This window comes from Apostichopus japonicus, chromosome 19, assembly GCF_037975245.1.
Source record: "Apostichopus japonicus isolate 1M-3 chromosome 19, ASM3797524v1, whole genome shotgun sequence".
Taxonomy (NCBI): domain Eukaryota; kingdom Metazoa; phylum Echinodermata; class Holothuroidea; order Aspidochirotida; family Stichopodidae; genus Apostichopus; species Apostichopus japonicus.
Window position 1 is genome coordinate 22,164,836 of NC_092579.1, and position 18,654 is coordinate 22,183,489.

The 18,654-nt window shown below is 38.3% G+C and overlaps 1 protein-coding gene across 4 annotated transcripts in view; it reads left to right on the forward strand.

Moving 5' to 3' along the window:
• The window catches only part of LOC139959560 (protein CLEC16A-like), a 95,828-nt gene that overhangs the window by 19,635 nt on the left and 57,539 nt on the right, over positions 1-18,654 (forward strand). For all 4 annotated transcript variants that reach the window (XM_071957275.1, XM_071957276.1, XM_071957278.1 and 1 more), the window contains exons 15-21: positions 1,348-1,443; positions 2,780-2,908; positions 4,102-4,222; positions 6,027-6,072; positions 8,083-8,194; positions 9,253-9,418; positions 10,331-10,505. In XM_071957275.1, the coding sequence (XP_071813376.1) occupies positions 1,348-1,443; positions 2,780-2,908; positions 4,102-4,222; positions 6,027-6,072; positions 8,083-8,194; positions 9,253-9,418; positions 10,331-10,505 (845 nt within the window). The remainder of the gene's footprint in view (positions 1-1,347; positions 1,444-2,779; positions 2,909-4,101; positions 4,223-6,026; positions 6,073-8,082; positions 8,195-9,252; positions 9,419-10,330; positions 10,506-18,654) is intronic.

Sequence of the window (18,654 nt, forward strand, 5' to 3'; positions counted from 1 at the left end):
GCTAAGAAGTTTATTCATTCTTTCACCGTCGTGGGAGAACTCTCATTTTAATTGTCGGCCGTGTCTGCGATGGTATATTCGGTTCCATACTATTACAGGAGCTAAGAAGTTTATCGCTTTTGTTCTATATATATAATATTTTGCTTTTTATATAGCGCTTTATACCAGCGATAGGTCTCAAAGCGCTTTACAGACGTTATGTTACCCCTGGTCAATGAAAACCTGTCCCAGAGACAATCCCTCCAGTCGGCAGCAGTTATATACTGCGCCCAATGACAAGTTACCTCACAGGTACCCATTTAACCCCTGGGTGGAGAGAGGCAAGTGAGATAAAGCATCTTGCCCAAGGACACAACGTAATGAACTAGGCAAGAGTCGAACCAGCATTCTTTGGATCACGAATCCGACGTCTTAGCCAATTGGCCACCACGCTCACGTATTGCTTTATCAGTGTTATGAGAGTTGCTTTATACCATGTACCATTCAATGCCCCATATACAACATTGGAAGTAGAACTTGTGCATCTACAAACATGAGCATCTTTGGTAAACGTTTTACATATATATATTTTTTTTTGGAATATATTCAATCATTTCAAAATTTTAATATTATTCAATGTTATTAAATTATATTTATGTCAATATATACAATTTATGTTGGGTTTCAAGCATACACTTATAGCCATTGATATATGGAGCCAGTGAATGATTGATAGGTTATCAATGTAGTTATGTGGTCCCTCTTATTATCATTTTATTCTAAAGTGGGTAGAATTGGCAGTATGTCGTTTTTTGGTTTGTTTTGTTTATATGTTGTCGTGGGGGAAGGAGGGCAGAGGGGTGTTGGAATTTTTTTTGCAAAATTCACAGTTTATTGCTAAGATAGCAGCCATTGAACCCAATGTAGAAGTAACTACATCCAGCTGATCTGACTCACATGATCATTTTCAATTAAGTCGAAATTCCTGAAAACTTTCCAAGTACTACCAGTAAAATTCTATGTACATTTCAGTGTTATTAATCAGTAACATCAGATGTGTAGTTGAACAATAAAAAAGAAGAAACTATTCATTTTCCAAACATTGTAAACAACGATTCCAAGAGCCTCTTTCATGGAAATATATTGGTAAACAGTATCGTAAATATCAATAGTACCGCAAAGATAAACAGTGTGGTAAAGATAAATAGTATTGTGAAGGGTCGTCTTGATTGCAGTCGTAGTCTTTTCCTTGAAAGCTCGTTCAAATAGTATTTGGCATGGTCGGTGATATTCAGCATATGATTTAGAACTATGCCCATTTCCTGATGAATATTTGCTAAATATATTCTATTTGGATTTCTTTGGCAGGGAGCAAAAGAGGAGAGTGTTCTGTTGCTCAGGAACTATTACAAAGGGGACGAACTCTTTCTGGATATGTTTGACGACGAATATCAGACCATGAAGGTGAAAACTTTCTTCAAAATCAATCTTAGAAATACAGCTCTTCGATCATATTGTCGTGCATCAGGGCACACAGTGTATTCAAATTGTAAAACACAGCACAATCCATACCTATCTATACAGTCTCTCTGGCACTGATATGTACTAATAGCACAATCATGGCGATGTAAGTCTTCTTGCCCAAATTTTTGGCCCTTTCGTTGAGTTCGAGGAAATTAGACAATCCCAATGTAACTATAGCCTCTGTTGTACTTATCGAAGAATGTCGGTTATTGTCCAAACATTGAAAGAACGCATGCTCGGGCAAACGATTAAGGTCAATATGTAATATCGAAAAACAATGTAGGCGGTGAACTGCGAACAATTTTCATTGTTCTCAATATGGTTAGCTGACAGCAAAGATATTAATGAATTGAGGCCATTTGTTAAATGTGTCCTTTAAAGAGAGAGAGAGATGCATTGCATAATGGAGATAGGCATAAAGATTGGGTAAAATACATAGCACGGCATATAGCATATTATGTACAGCTATGAACAGAAAGTTCAGTACATCTGCATCGGCATCCGATCAATGTTTCGGATCAACAGATGCGGCATATGCAATGGTCTTACTTGAATCTCTTCATTGGCTCAACCCCCGGGAATGGGCCAGACATTTTGCCCAAAAATGTATCAATAGTCAGGATGGTGTCAGTATTTAGTTATAAAAGAAAAGTAACAAAGAAAAGAAAGAAAACAAAAATGAGTGTTTAGACTGTAAAGATTTGACTGACTCTTGTTGCTTTAACATTTACTGAATGTGTATCCTGGATAACAAACAGTAAGCAGTTCCAACGTCTATATATACATTCATGTGTTCTGTGATCCAGCTTGGGTCATGTGATGATATGCACACAATTATATCCCACATGTGTACATAATAATATGCATTACTAGTGCAAACAAATCTTGCAGGTCTATTCCGTCCCTTTACATTAGACTGTTTTATTATCAAGATTATTAATCACTTTCAAATGTTTCTGTCCCATATTTTGATGATTAAGGAAAGATTTATCTGAGGGTGACTGTCAAAGTAGCCTGATTGACCCTTTCAATCTAAAATTTTCAATCTTAAAAGTCCTATTCCACTTATCCAGATTCAATCAAGTAACTGTTTTTTAAGGTTCTTCACAAATAGTTCTTTTCTCCCCTAAAAGTTATGAAATTTAGCCATTTCTTCAGCCTTGCCAAGTAACAACCGATGACGAATGGGAAGGCCTTAATTGCTTTTGTTTTTTTACACTCATGCCAAATTCAGTATCTTTAACAACAACCTATTCGTTTGTTCAAACTCTCTCAGAGGAAGCCGCTTAATGTGGAATATCTGATGATGGACGAGTGTCTCGTTCTGAGGCCGACAGGGACACCTTTAACCGGGATCGACTTCATCAAACGTCTTCCTTCTGGAGAAATTGAAAGGACAAGAAGAGTGAGTTATTTACATGGCTTGAGAGTGCTTTCAGGAAAGATTTGATCCAGGTGCGATCTGTGACCAAAATGTTGTGCAAAATGCCACAACTGCTAAGGATGTGAAGCAGTTTTGTTCATAGAACCCTTTATTAGTTTAGGTATTTGTATGATGGCAAAATGAATGAGCCTCTAATGTCGTTTATGTATTTCCTCATGCCTACTAAGCAACGTTTCTTGTCTCGCAAATATTTGAGTTAGAACCCAAATTTGTCATGTTTTTGTGTCACAGCAGATCTGAAATAACCCGAAAGAATTTTTCAAAACTAGGTGTATTATTATCCTCGTTTGATAGCGCGTGTATCCAAGAAATTGTTCCATCTTGCAAGATGAGGTAGTTTTGTAAAAATTTTCAGGGCCTATAATACATGCATTGTTCAATGCCATTGTTCCATCAGCGGGTGAAATAAGATGTGTCTCTGTTGTGTTGTTTTGTTATGTTAAGTTAATTAAAGTGACACTTGAGAGAAGACATATCTCATTTATGAAAGACAAACAAATCATGCAATGTTTCCCAAACTGGGGGTAAAATTACCCGGTTCGGGGAGGGGGTTAATGTGCCAAATTTTCTTCTTTGGACCTGAGGGGGGGGAGGGTAGAGGGTGATGTCATGGCTCCTCACAGCAAAGAGGTTCTTGTAGGAACTAACGGTGGATTCATTGCTTGAGGCAACCATCCCATTGATCTGATTTCTTTCACACTTAGCACACTCTGCAAACGTGCTGTGATGTCCTATAGTGTAGGGATACCAAACTAGTAGTAACAGCTAGTAAACTACCACACAACAAAATCATATGAAGGGTGTTCCAACTGTGTATAGTGATCAAGATAGGAAATTGGTGGGAGGTAGGTGGGGAGGGGGTGGGGAATGGACCATAGAGGAGAGGATCGTTTTGGTATTATTAGTTCCTGTTCAAATGTTAGGAAATAATTGACTTTTTAGGTCAGGCTTTGGTTAGGCTAGGTCAGTTGTACATGCAAGTGAGATGAATAGCAGCCTGTGTTTTGTTCATTTGTGGATGAGTCTAGTATAAATGCTTGACAAAATTTAGGCAAGTTCTGATAAATCTACAGTATTTGCCTTAGTACAGGAAACAGATCAAAACAGAATAGAATGGTAATTGAATGTTCTTTCTTCCTTTGGATACCTCTTAGGCTATCAGAGCTTTCTTCCAGCTGAGGGATTTGTCAATGACATTACGGAAGGAGGTGGAAGGAAAACTACCTTTGACCAAAGACAGCCAGCTGGTGTCATTGAATGACAAACTCGACCTAAGTAAGTAACCTTTAGATTGGATGACGCTAACACTAAAATAAATCAAAATTCTTCCATGTTGTTTGAATGTAAAATCTCTTTTCTTCATATCTTATTGTTACACATATCTTAGTATTGTATTCAAATGTATTGTGTTATATTGTATTGTGGTGTATTTTATTGTTTTGTATTGCATTGTGTTGCAATGAACTGCATTGTATTGTCCTGAATTGCATTGTATTGTGTTGCATTGTATTGTGTTGCATTGTATTGTACTGAATTGTATTGTCTTGTACTGAATTGTATTGCATTGTATTATATTGTATGGTATTTGTATTGCATTGTATATAATGTCGTCAGAATAGAAAACACACTTCTGGTCTCTAAAACATTATAGAGTTGTGTTAATAAAGGCAGAGTACATTTGGATTTGTTCATTCGGTTCCACTATTTTTAGTATTAATCTGCACAGGGAATCTTGGACCGAGTTTCAACCATTTGTTTCAGAACAGATAAATATGATATGGAATATCGGGAGATGACGTTTCTTACAATTGAACCATTAGTAAAGTGCATGTAAGAACAGCGAGCTAAAAGTATCTTCTTTATCCTCAAGAAGCTGATCATTAGGAAGTCTTGCGTTGACAGGGAATCCTTTTAACAAGTTCCTCCTTTGTAGTCAGTAATTATCCCATTAGGGAACAGTATGAAAAGAAGTGGATCTCCTGTTATTAGACATTCATGTTTCACAAGTGCCGTTCTGTAATCACAGGTGTTAATGTTGGAAGTGCATGTACAAACATACATCCAACATTGGCACAGAGCAATGGGTTTCCTTGGTGTAAGAAATACCTTTGTTGGTTTCATTTTACCAACATGCCCGGAAAACTCACCCAGCTTCCTTCTCCCCCACCCCCTCCTCCCCCTCCCCCTCCCCCCAAAAGAGGTTGCTGACAGTCTGGGAATAATCCGATGAGTAAGAATCTCTCTTCCAGGAGCACGCAAGCTTATTGAACGTTCAGTCATAAAATCTCATCCAACCACTTCCCTTCTTGCCAAATCTACCCAATCTCCTGTTTATCTTGTCTTTTGGGATGCAATGTAAACGTAGACAGTTTTATTGGAATTTGTTCATACATATTCTGACAACCACACAAGATTGATGTCTTTTTTTTATTTTCTTGTTTTGTCATTCTGTATGACTTTGAACCACTCAAGAGACAAGGGTAATTGAGTGAACAGTATTCAGTAATGTCAAAAGATAAGCTCAAAAGCTGTCTGTTATTTTCGGCTCTGATCTTCATAAGCTGTTACAGTTGAATCCGGTTTATCTTTAAGGGGGTTCTGTCCCAACTGTGTTTATCTAAATTGCCCATGTAAGGATTACTTTAACAGATTACAAACCCATTTTCAAATTATTTTCCACGGGAGAGATATAAACTACTATTAAACAACGAATCCATGGAAAACTGTTTTTTTTTTTCATTCTCTTTTTAAATCTTGGTGATGTCATTTAAATCCTGCAGTTAGTTACTTTATCAGTGAACAGACGGTGACTCATGTTTCAAATTTAAATCTATTTGATTTTTCAGAAGGTTAAACCTCCAAATTTTCACGTGTGAAGGAGACTTTGTCTTCACATATGAAAAAGAAAGAAACAAAATTTTGCTCATGGAAAATTAAACAAAAAGAGTGCATTTTATGGAAATGAAAACAATTCTGAATAAACAGATTCTTTAAATACTCTTTTGACAAAAATTAAAGAATTGATAAATTCTTGTCATTGTCCCCATTATTTTCTTTCTTTAATTTCTTGTTTTTACAGACAATAGTGATCTAATTGGTTGCACGGTCATAACCAAAGACAAAAGGTAAGACATATTTTTATTTGAATGTAATTTGATGGTTTATATTGTAAGGTACATCTCCGTCTTTTAATCGTAGATACATTCTAATGTTGCGAAGAGCAAAGAATCGTAGCGGCCCGAGGTCATCGTTTCAAATTCCATTCTTGCCAATATTGCCTTTCCTCTTGCCAGTTTCCTTAATAATTTCTCAGTCAGTTTTCCATTTGTATATAATAATACTTAAATATATAAACATAGAAAGCCAAATTTCTCCTGGAATCTCTTTCCTTGACATTTTCTGGAATGGTTTCAAATTTGAAGTGCGATGTAATCCCTGGACATGAGTGAAGGAAATCACCAATGGCAACTAAGGGCTGGATAGCTCAGTTGGCAGCGTGCAGGGCTCGTAACCCAGGGCTCGTAACCCAGGGCTCGTAACGCAAGGCTCACCGGTTCGAATCCTGATTTAGCGATAAATTTCTTTGCTCTTCGTTTATAACCTCCCAGTCTGTTTCCTGTTGTTCAAGTACTCATTTAACTTTTATCTTAGTCCCCCACCCTCTCGATACTTCCCCCCCACCCTTTCGATATGCTATAAGGGTTTTTAGCTCATACCAGCATGCTGGTGTGAGCTATTGTTACAGTGCGGCGTCTATCACTCTATCACTCTATCCGTCAACAATTGGTAAAACCGCTCCCACTCACACAGTGTTTGATGGAATTTCATGAAACTTGGACACAAGGACCATTGGGTATAGGGCCATGAGAGATTGTCCGAAATTTGGGGTCAAAGGTCACCTGTGGGCCGTAATGGGCCATTTTGTGGAAATACGCAAAATGCTTCTTCTCCTACAGATTCTATGGTACAATGTTGAGGGTTTGTCACGATAGTACTATGGAAGTTTTACCTTCAGGGTGTTCATGAATTTGAGATCAAAGATCAACTAGGGGTCTTTTGTGGCCCGGGCCGCGGCCCTATATTTTCAAATTGCTTCCGCTCGTACAGTGTATGGCCAGTTATAATATAACTTGGTCACAACGTTCCTCGGGATGAGGGTTACAAGGGGTGTTCGGAAAATTGAGGTCAAATGTCATTTAGGGGGTCATCGGGGGTCATTCTTTGTAATATTTTCAAACATCTCAATCTCCTCAAGATTTTGATGGATAATATTGAAAGTTGAACTGATGATTGTTGGATTGTGTATGAATCAGGTGATGCCTAATAATTTTTGGTCAAAAGTTAATTAATTACAATTAATCCCCATTGTTTAAAAAAATCTGAGCCTTCACCTTTTTCCCAAAGCTCCTTTAATTTGTCTCCCAGTCTCTGCAGTGTCTGTTTACATTTGTGGTTAAGCTCTGCAGAGGCTGTTAGTGGAATTAAAGCAGTATTGGGAGTTGTTATTAACTGTTGAACTGTAAGCATGAGAGCCCTATAGCGAATCAGCACTTGCCGATTCTTAGAAGTCTTTGAGCCTGAGGTATGTAAGCAGCCAGCCAAAATTTTGGCAAGGAGTGCTTGTGAAGTTATATGTGCTCAGGTAGAGGGGAGATAATAGGGTAGGTCAGTGGTATTGTTTGAGCATGGAGCTATAAATAGCTCCATGGTTTGAGAGAGTGAGTAAAATAGGATTTAAAGGGGGGAAAAAGGAATTCTGCTAAGGATTCTGCTAACTGAGGGGGGGGGGAGTATCCCTAATGGGCCCAAAATTGGTGGAATCTGAAAGTGGCCTGAAATTTGGTGGGCCATAAAGTTTTGTGGGCCCTACATTTTTAAGCTCGAAAAGGTATGAGCTTCTGCACCATTGGTGCTCTAGTTTGAGTAATGCTAGTATGAATGGTGTTTCGTCTCGCGTGACAAATAAATGTATGTACCCCTAGTCTTCTGTAAAATAGGCTATGTCTTGCTTTGACAAGCCAACTGAATCCATTGCTCCTATATCATCTTCTTCTCTCCTAATCAATCTTCTAATTAAGTCGTGGTTTATCACAGTATTTTGAAACATTATTTTGATGTGGTTTATTTCTTCACAGCCCACAGAGGGTCAGACGATTCCTCGTGATCAGCACGCATCAGTTGGTTCTGGTCGAACCAGACAATCGTAAACTAGGCTGGGGTGTCGCACGCTTTGTAGGATTGCTGCAGGTGAATATTAAAAGCCTTCTGTTGCAGATAGGGACAAAAAAACATGTTATGTTCAAGGGACCTTATATCATATCCACAAACTGCATATTGCAGTGAGGTTTTAAATTTGATCCAAGAATGTAATTAATACTCATGCATAATTAGGATACACCTCAATCTACCTAATGAGATCTATTTTTTGTTTACAGCCATTTGGCAACTTCTGATTAAAAGAGTTAAAAGTCATTTAATCTAATCCGGGAAAAGGTTGTATCATATGAATATATCATTATATCCTCACATGTGTAAGCCCCTAACGGTTATATGGACTTTATACAGCATAGGCAGCCAAGAATTGACAACTTCAGAGAAAAGTGCTCTGCCACAATATCCTTCTGCCTAAATTGCAAATGTGATAGTTGCCGAAGGAAATACCCTGTAATCTTACCCGAGCTGCTTAATGGTCTTGTTTGCTTTGAGATCGAATCATTAATATTTTAAGAATAATATTAGTGCAAGTATATACTGGGCAATATTTTTGATCAACCTCTCATAACAATCTTGTAACTTCATATCGTAGTCTGCGGATCCAAATTTTGTGAGTACAAGAACTCTAATTGCTGTACATTTAGAATGTTTTGCCTAAAATGTTTTGAGTATTAAGTTACTAATGTTGCCAATATGCAACTGGTATTTTAATAATACCAATTTTCCTTGGTGATTAAATGATATATGTTATGAAACAGAGGTCTGCAACTCTCAATTGCCATGAAGACATTCACTCTACTGTTGCCAGGTGCATTCAAAATACCAGCAAATGTTTAAAACATCATCTTTGCAGAAATGCAAAGTGCTACAACACGATGTGGTTCTCACTTTAAGGTGCAACAAAGTTTTCAACAGTTCTGTTATATTATTTTAAATATTATTTATTTAAATATTTTTTCTAAATATTTTTTTTCTAAATATTATTTTAGCCATGGGAATATCCCTTTCACTGTGCAGCAGAGTTTTGAGATTCTGCAGAATTTGCTGCTCTAGTTATTCTTGGTTTATGTTGTTTATCCTTTGTCGTGTAGGACCTGGAGGTGACAGGAGACAAAGATGACAGTCGTTCCCTCCACGTGACCATCCACAAACGTTCCATGGTGTCGCCTCACGCCAAGTCCACCCCTATCCTGAACGCACGCTTTCAATTCGACGATCACATCAGGTGTATGGCTGCTAAACAGAGACTTACGAAAGGTAGTAGCGGCAGTGACTCGATGTCTAGCTGCTGATAGAACTTATTTAATAATCTTAATAATCGTTAAAAAACTTATTTGATCAAAGCTCACCGGTATTCTTCCTATAAAGTTGTGTTTGTCATGACTGGTTGTAACTAGCATTGGAAAGATGACACTTGATTGCTCAAGCAGTCGTGAAAAGTCCTGCCATGAAAGGGTTCTGAATATGCTTGAATGTAAGCCATAAATCTTGTCCTAATTTCTGAGACTTTTGTGTACTGTGTTTGAAAATTATGCAAAGTCTAATTTGCATATATTGCAAATTAATTTGCATATAGTTTGTTAATAAAATGCTATTTCTCTAATGGATATCGATGAATCTGTAGAAGAGTGGGAATATGACCAGTCATTACAATTCCTGTATGGTGATAGATGGTCCAATAACAGGGTAATGGGGACCCATTCTGTACAGTGATAGATGGTCCAATAACAGGGTAATGGGGACCCATTCTGTACAGTGATAGATGGTCCAATAAACAGGGTGATAGGGACCCATTCTGTACAGTGATAGATGGTCCAATAACAGGGTAATGGGGACCCATTCTGTACAGTGATAGATGGTCCAATAAACAGGGTGATGGGGACCCATTCTGTATTGTCATAGATGGTCCCATAACAGGGTAATGGGGACCAGTTCTGTACTGTGATAGATGGTCCAATTACAGAGTAATGGGGACCCATTCTGTACTGTGATAGATATTACATCGCCTCTTCATGTAGCATAATTAAGATATTTGCAAATAGAGAATATTTCTTTTCATATTTTACGAGTGATTGAAATGTTGAGCATTCTAAGAGCTTTGATTGTGGCATCTTCTTTGCAAAATAAGCCAGTGCCACTCACTGCGGTCTTTCTTGTTTCCTTCACCAGGACGTCAGAAGACCCGGCAAGCTCAAATGATGGCGATATCGGACCTGTTGGAGATCCCTCACTCGTCAGGAAACTATGGGACTGCCGCCCTCAGTGCCCACCCAGGTATGGCCATGCCTGTCAGACAAAACGTGGCCAAGAGGAGTAGCTCGGGTGCGACGGACGCCGCCACTCGGTGAGTTTATACCCCGTCACCATCTTCTCCCAGATGGAGTGTTTGCCAAATTTGTCTTCTCTTCAACATCAGGTTATAGATATAATACAATAGGAAAGAATTGATTTCACGCAAGGGGGGGGGGGGAATAAAATGGAAATAGAAGACTTTGCAGTTCTACATGAGTGGTCAAACTCTGGAATTCACTTGATGGTAATTATGAAAAAATGGTATAAACTCTATAGGTCTTTTTTCTTTAAAGAAAATGTACAAACATAAGCTATCGAGATCTGAGATGGGTTCGATTCAACTTTCGTACATTAAGAATCTGTTCAAACTAGCGATGCGTACATACAGCTGTTAAATTCCTATTGTTTTAAGTCTGCTCCTTTCATTTCTCGTTGGTCTTGTTTTCTTGTTTACCAGTGTATTGTCGTTTTCTTTATGTGCGTAGTCCAGAGAAAGCTCGAGAAGAATGTCAGAGGGGTGGGAGGGGGGGGGGGGCATTGGCACTAACGATTGAATAAGCATTTAACATTTTGTGTTCTCCGTTTCCGTGCAACAGAGGGTACCATAAGATAACAGTAGCGTATTAATATTATTTGTATATGTGTACACACAATACTTTATTGTCTTTGATAAACTTCTGTAATAAATTCATATCTCAATCCATCAACTCAGCAAGTCTCTCATTTTACATGGTCGAATGTACCAAATGAAATATTCTGACCAAGTTGAATCTTAAAAAACAATGTAATTTTAATATCAAAGAAGGAAACAATGAGAAATAATGGAGGGGGGGACTCTCCAAAAGAAAGGAGGGTGCTGTTATTAAGGTCCTAGTGTGCATGGTCAGTGGAGTTTGACAGACCTCTGAATCAAATAAAACGGGATCGCATGCAAAAACAGTACAAAATTTGCATGCAGCTTCGCTGGGTGATTGACTTCTTCCAGATTCCAGTTTGTTGGCATTGGCATTCCAGGCAGAATGGATATCACGTGTTAGATATGACATGAGTTAAAGCATATATAACTGATAGTTTGACTTGAGAAACTTTGGGACACATTTTTCAAAAGATCCCTTCTTCAGTAATTACAAATGAACTCATGGTACCCCCCTTGCTACTGCTGATGAATTGAGTACTAAGACTTATAGCAACAGGTGGTCAATCGTCTCAGAACTAGACAGGATTGAAATAACAGGGCCCCTCTGTTTGATTCTGTTTTTCGCAGTTGGGGAGATCCATTGGGATCCGAATACCTTCAGTTTGGACTTGAGTGTGTTAAAGAAAGATAAAATGATTTGTCGTATAACAAATTATCTTAGAATTGGTGCAGAATCATTACTTCATCTTTAATCAGCAATCTCTGTGTATTTGATTTTGATTTCGATCAAAACTGTAGTCACATGTTGGAAACACACTCATTGCAATATAGAGAGCTTTATTTTAAAAGACAGCAATTGGATGCAAAATTGCTTTGTTACACTTGAAGATTATACTAAACTAGACGAACGATAAGTTGTCGCACCATTATGAAAACGAACACACCCTATCTGCAAGTATCGTCCTTTTTTGTTTTTTCACGAATGATACTCAAATTAAAAATTTCCTCTGAATTCCCTTTTCTGCTATGGATCATCAGAATGCCATGAACTAGTTTACAAACTCGTTATAATTCAATTCACCACCTCTCCAAATATGTATGCATAATATATTTGAATAATGAGGATGGAAGCTGGTCTTTTAAAATAGGTATTTCAAAAGCGACCATACGATTGGAAAATTGTTGTTGACACAGGTGCTGCATGTCCCCATTCATCAAGTCTCCTAAGCTGGAAGTGCAATTTGTACGTTCTCTTTTAGAACGGGCGAAAATTGATCACTCGGTGACTGTAGCCATTGACAAAACATTAACAAAGACACACACTCCATAACCGTGGGGAATGGATCATGACATGCGCTCAGCCGGAAACTACAAAATTGGCTGAGTCAATACATTTTCTCTTGATGCCTGGTTCGCACAGCAAACAGAACATGTGTCTCATGAGCGATTAGTTCCAGGAATTTCGGGATATATATCTATATATATATTTATATATATCGAGAGAGATAGAGAGAGACAGTGCACTTTCTCTTTTTATTTTCTGACTGTTTATTGAGCTGTAGTGTTAGTATGATGCATTTATAATGTACACAGAAAGTAATTATGTAATGATGAAAGGCAAACTCTAAAGAGGCATAGAGAGCATTTTATTGGTTGACTTAGGCAGGCAAGTCCGGTATGCAGTCAAATTGGTATGTGCGTGGGTGTATGGATGTGTGTGGGTGCCTGTGTGTGTGTGTGGGTGTATGTATGCAGCATGTATGTATGTGATGCCTTCGCTTGTAAACATGACTTCTTAAGCAGGGGAATACTGAAGAATATTCCGTTTGACATACGGCCTTCCAACATTCAGTGCAATTTCTGTCTTGTTTGTTTGCTGGGCAACAATCATACAACCAACCCATTTCTTTTTACCCCATAAACCACCCACACTCACCCTCTATCCTTGGCTGATCGTGAAACTTCCGTTGCAATACCAGAATAGCAAGATGTAGACATTAACACTTGGTAAAAAGCAAACACTTTAAATAAATACTGTTTATACTATTGCTACCTGAAGGAACAAGATTTTCCCGAAAAGAAATGAGGGCGGTAGAACTTTGCAGGCATGTGTCACCTGATTAATTCATTTTGGCTTCGGCTTTGAGTACAATGTTTCTGCACGCTGCCGTGTTGGACAAATCTAACCCTGATAGTAATTACCGACTTTGCGACCTGCGTTGATATTCATTGCCGACCATGCAATCTGCGGTCTCCCTATCAATTTTTCAAGGTCGGTGACCACATGGCTTTTCCTTTCGGTAAGCCAAAAATAAGACAAAGGTAACGTAAGAAAATGTATCAACAATTACCTAATGACTAATTTCTTAGTTCTAACACACGCATTTTTCTTGGAAACCAAAAGTTAGACATGAGTAACGTTTAAAACAATGTCATCGACATTACCTAATGACTAATTTCAGTAGTTACAGTAGTAATTACAGTAGTTCAAACCCAATCGTCAAGGATGTAAAATTAGGTAGCAACTTTGTAATTGTTCTCAAGTTACTTACCAGAATTCTTCTTTTTTTTTTTTATTCTTTTTTTTTACTCTACATAAAAGAAAATTTGCTGATGATTCAGACAGTAAAAAAATATCAGAGCAGAATTACCAAGTCCCTATTCTTTAAGCATTTAACTATCTACTAACACGTGCTGCGGGCCAAATAGTGCATTGCACCGACATATTAATTTATACCGGCGTAAGTCGTCGCAGCTGGTTGCGTCTGTTAGGTAATGTCTTTTCTTGCCACTCACAAAGTACAGAAAATCATTGTTTTTTGGTTTTTGTCCTGGGAACATTTTCAGCAGATGTTGTTTTCATAGTTAGTGAAAGTATCTTGTAATGTTAACCTTTTTGCTGTTGTCAGCATATCTGCCCTCCCACGAGACATGATTAACTTCAATTGTGTAAACAGTCTTCAACGCATAGCATAGAAATATCAATATGAAATGAGAAGTCTGGATATTACATTAGAGATCATATGCTCATCCATGTTTTAGTTTTCTCCATTGTCTCTACCCCCACCCCTCACCCCACCCCACCCACCCCTCCACCATACTCCTTTCACCTTCTGCCTTTCCCTACATCATATACAAACGTCTATCTGTTGTCTTCTTGACCAGTTCAGGATTTTTTTTTTCCAGGCGTAGAATAATGCATATGTTACTGCACATTGGATAACAAGTTGTGGTTTGGTTGCAACACTGTACTACAGCCAAGTGCTACCATTCTAAATAAGAAACCTGTGTTATATCATCAGCATTAATTGTAACTTGAGGGGGTAATATTTTATATGAATGATCTATTGTGCAGTACATGTGTCAATGCAGGCAGAAGTATTTGCAGGGAACACACAGAAGTCAGTGAGCTGAGCAAGGTTGAAATCTTGTAGAGAGAAAAGATCATCCAGCCTTGTATCAATCTCCTGCTTTCTCCCTCCCCCCTCCTTCCCCTTCTAGCCTCCACCGGGATTCGAACCTGGGCCTCCCGCTTTATATGCGGACACCCTAACCAATAGGCTATGGACGCTGATTGTATGTCCAGAGCTTCGAAACCTGTAAGGAAGGTCGTAGTTCCACTGTAGGAGTTTGTCACCTGTATCGAACAACACTAGTTCTGTTTTGGTGACATATTTGCCCTACTCTAGAGATCAAACATGATGCTAACCAACTCGAAATCATTTGTGATTCCTAAAGCCGGGTCTCGAAAGAGATACTTTGAACAGACTTTATGTTAATGAAATGTTAATGTTCTGGATTTTCTTGCTCATTGCATTTTCAATTTTATATGCATATATATATATATATACATATATATATATATATTTATACACACACAAAAACACGTATGTGTATGTGAATCTCACATGTAGGTGCTCCCATTAACTGGTTAATATGGTTACCCTGTTGAATGGTGGACTACCCTAATGCAGTTTAGGGTTTGCTTGATTTCCGTGCATAATTTCCGCAAGAATCTTGTCAATCACGATTGATCATAAATTAGGCTTAAATAGCAACGTTGCACTAATAAATATTCTTGAATTTTGGAACAAACTCTCGACTGGACTTTTATTTTTTCGGAGGGACGGACTCCCACCACGCCCCCCCCACCCTCATCACCCCTGCACGCACCACTGATGAAGGGCTTCTGCCATCCATGCATCATATATTGTTGAGTTGTTAGTGTTTGCGGTGTCATACAGTGCATCGGTTTACATACTTTGTGAATTTCGTATTGGATAGATCGGCTGTCGATAGCTGCACTAATCCTGCCTAAACCTGCCTGCCTATCAATGTCTCTCATGTACACAATGTATGCAAATTAATGATCTCTTTGGGCCCTTTTGTTTGGGAACTAAGACACAACCAAAACACATTTTTGTTATGATACATAGAGAAAAAGATTATGTTTATTGTTGATTGGACTATGTTGATATTACTTTACAGTCGGGGCACGCAAGGAGTTTATTTTACCACACTTCTAGGAAACCTGTAAAAGTGTTGACTTTTGTACATGTGATTCCATGTTTGATTACCTAAGCGGCTCGTGTCACGTTTCATAGCATGTGTGGCTGTATGTTGTCTTTAAGGATACTATATTCAACAGTACTGAATACACTATCATATACACATATAAATATCTCATTCTTCTTCTTCTTCAATTTTTTTGGCTATTTCTTTCATTTGGAAATGCTTCTTCTCCTCTCTACAGTTGTCTACAAAGATTATTGATCATTTTGTAATACAATTGACTAGCTTGGCTCTATTCAAACTCAGTTTCACATTTTTTTTTTCATTCTTATTTATATTTGTGTTTTTACTTTCTATTCAAGCGCGATATTGTCGTCTTTTGTCTGAGTTTTAGTCAGATCTCATAAATGCTGTATTTATAGTTTCCTTTATATGATTGTCTGAGATAATCAAAGTGTTTTTCCTTGCTGCGGCATCTTTCAATGACTCTTTTTTTCCTTTCTTTACTTTTCCTTTCTCTCTTATTTTTTCTTTTATATCATTTTCCTCCCCTCCCCCCTCTTCCCCCCTCCCCCACATTTTTTTATATTTATTATTATTAAACTTCTCAAATATGAAGTGCTTGCCTGGCTTTTTGTTCATAAGTTATTATTTTCCTAAGTCTTACTACACAAATATGTAGCGATATTAATTAATTCGCATTTCCCGGAATTTGAGTCGTAACTGTCTTGGTGTAACTGCAGGGTTTCCAGACGGAAAGGGCAGAGCCGAACACAAAATGCTTGCTTCTGATTGGTCTGTTGACTATCTTCTGTGTAAGTGTGTGTACACCTTACATCAGACAGCTCTCCATCGTCGTGGCAACTTTGAAGGAAATCAAGAATTGTGTAACCTTTGTCGGCTCAGTCTATCCATGATTTCCTCTTTGAAGTTGGAAAACCAAACAAGAATACAATATGGAGTTTCACTTTGAGAGAGACAAAGAAATAAATGAAGACGTGTCTTGTCGTTTTGTGGTTTTTTGTTTTTGTTTTTGTTACCTTCTTGGAGTAACAATAATCATTTATTCCAAGAAGATTAATTACAAGAGGCTTAGTCTTATTCCAATTTTATAAGAGGGAGGGGGAAGGGGTGGGGGAAGGGGGGTGAGGTGGAGAGAGGTAAAAGATCATCTCTTGACTGTGAGCATTCTTAGGTGTGTCCTTTCATGCTCTTACATACATTATAGCTTGTTTTGGGAGTTTCTCTTAATGTATTGTGGGAGTTTCTCTTGACCTGGATTATGTTGCGCCCCCTCGTTCTCCTACGCACTGGTTGAAGACGGTAATGACTTGTTAAAACTTTCACATATGCCGCATTTGCGTCGCAGATATGACCCCCCGCTCGGTGTTCAGTATTGATATTAACTTTGAAGCCCCATGCGATTACATTACATCCCGTCCGAGCTTGCCATCATCGAACAGGAAGTCTGAGGTTTTCTCTACCGGGAGAAAAGCATGCAAGACCATACGCCGTCTACTGACGTTGCAGCAGATTATGCAAAATAACAAACAACAGTGGAAGTGAAAGGTCTTGGCTTATCCCAGGCCCAACCCAGAGCAGCATTTACTTTTCGAATTAAACTCCGAACGATAACGCAGGGTCCGATCCACCTTGGATCCCACTCTATCGCAGGGTTCAAATCGCGGGGTCTGAACACCTATGTCATCAATCTTATTGTTAACAGGGCCAAAGTAATCCATGGTCAAGAACTTTGTGGTCAGGTGATTAGAAACTGATTTGTAATCTGAGGATTGTAGGTTCCCGTCCTGAATGGGATCATTACGTTGTGTCCTTGGGCAAGATACGTGATCTTAATTGTCTTTCTTCATCCAGTGTATAAATGGGGCGGGAGGGGGGGGACCTACAGTTTTGTGTAACAAATATGGGAAGTCTCCCGAGGGGTGATCTGAAGATCTATCTATATATATAAGGCAGACTGTCATGCCCTAGGGAGCAACCGTTTGAAATGTGCACACTTTATATGTGTGAATGTGACAAGTTAAACTGTTGTGATGTTGTGTGCCTTGACCTTGACACAGAGACTACAAAACCAGAACAACTCTTAACCATAAAGTTAAAACCATATTGAAATTGCTTACCTTCACCTTGTAAGTAATCCATCTGTTTACCATTACACCACTCCATACGGCACTGTACCGTATGTCAACTCTTACACAAAGATGCACATTTCTGCTGGAACTAACCGTTGATTAGAAGAACTGTATAATTTGTCCTTACAGTAATACAGTTTCAATTAACTTGTAGAAGGTCGACAAAATGAGTCCTCTCTCCTCCCCCTTCCTCCTCCCCTCCCACCCCCTCCTCTCTCTATATTCCTGGCTCCCTGTACTGTATAGGACAAATGACAATATCAATTGTTGTGATCACAAGATACAGCAACTCGTTCAACAATGACATGTTGGTATATGATGTATTTTTGTACGATGCAGTGAGGAGAATGAAAAACATGGAAAGCAATCAAGCACTGGGATGTACGGAAAGAAAAGTTTTCAGAATATCAGAAGTATCTCTGAAAATTGATAAATGTTGTGACGAGATGGCAGTAATTCTATTACATCTGTGTACAGTGTAATGGTGTAAATATTAAGTGTAAATCGCTGCTCATGAATGGAAACACTGCAGGGTTGCGAAATCTTTGTTTCTCATCTTCTAGCTAAAAAAGTTAATTATACTGCCATCTGTCTATTAATGACTGGAGCAATTATTTTGTTTGTCTGGTTTGATCATTCGTGAATACTCTGAAGTATGATATCCTCTGTTGTTTGTTTTGACTCTGCGGTTTTGCATTCATCAAGTTTGAAGTATCCCATCCATTTAGGACATTCCCTCTGAATATGTCCTTTTCATGCTGAACTATTTCCTGTATGGGTTCTAAGACGGTCAGAAAGAACGAGCTAGACAAGTTTATGCTACAAAAAACAAACAAAATTACCATTTTTACATTCCTGAGTGGATAAACACTAATCTTCGTAAAGGAAATTACATCTTC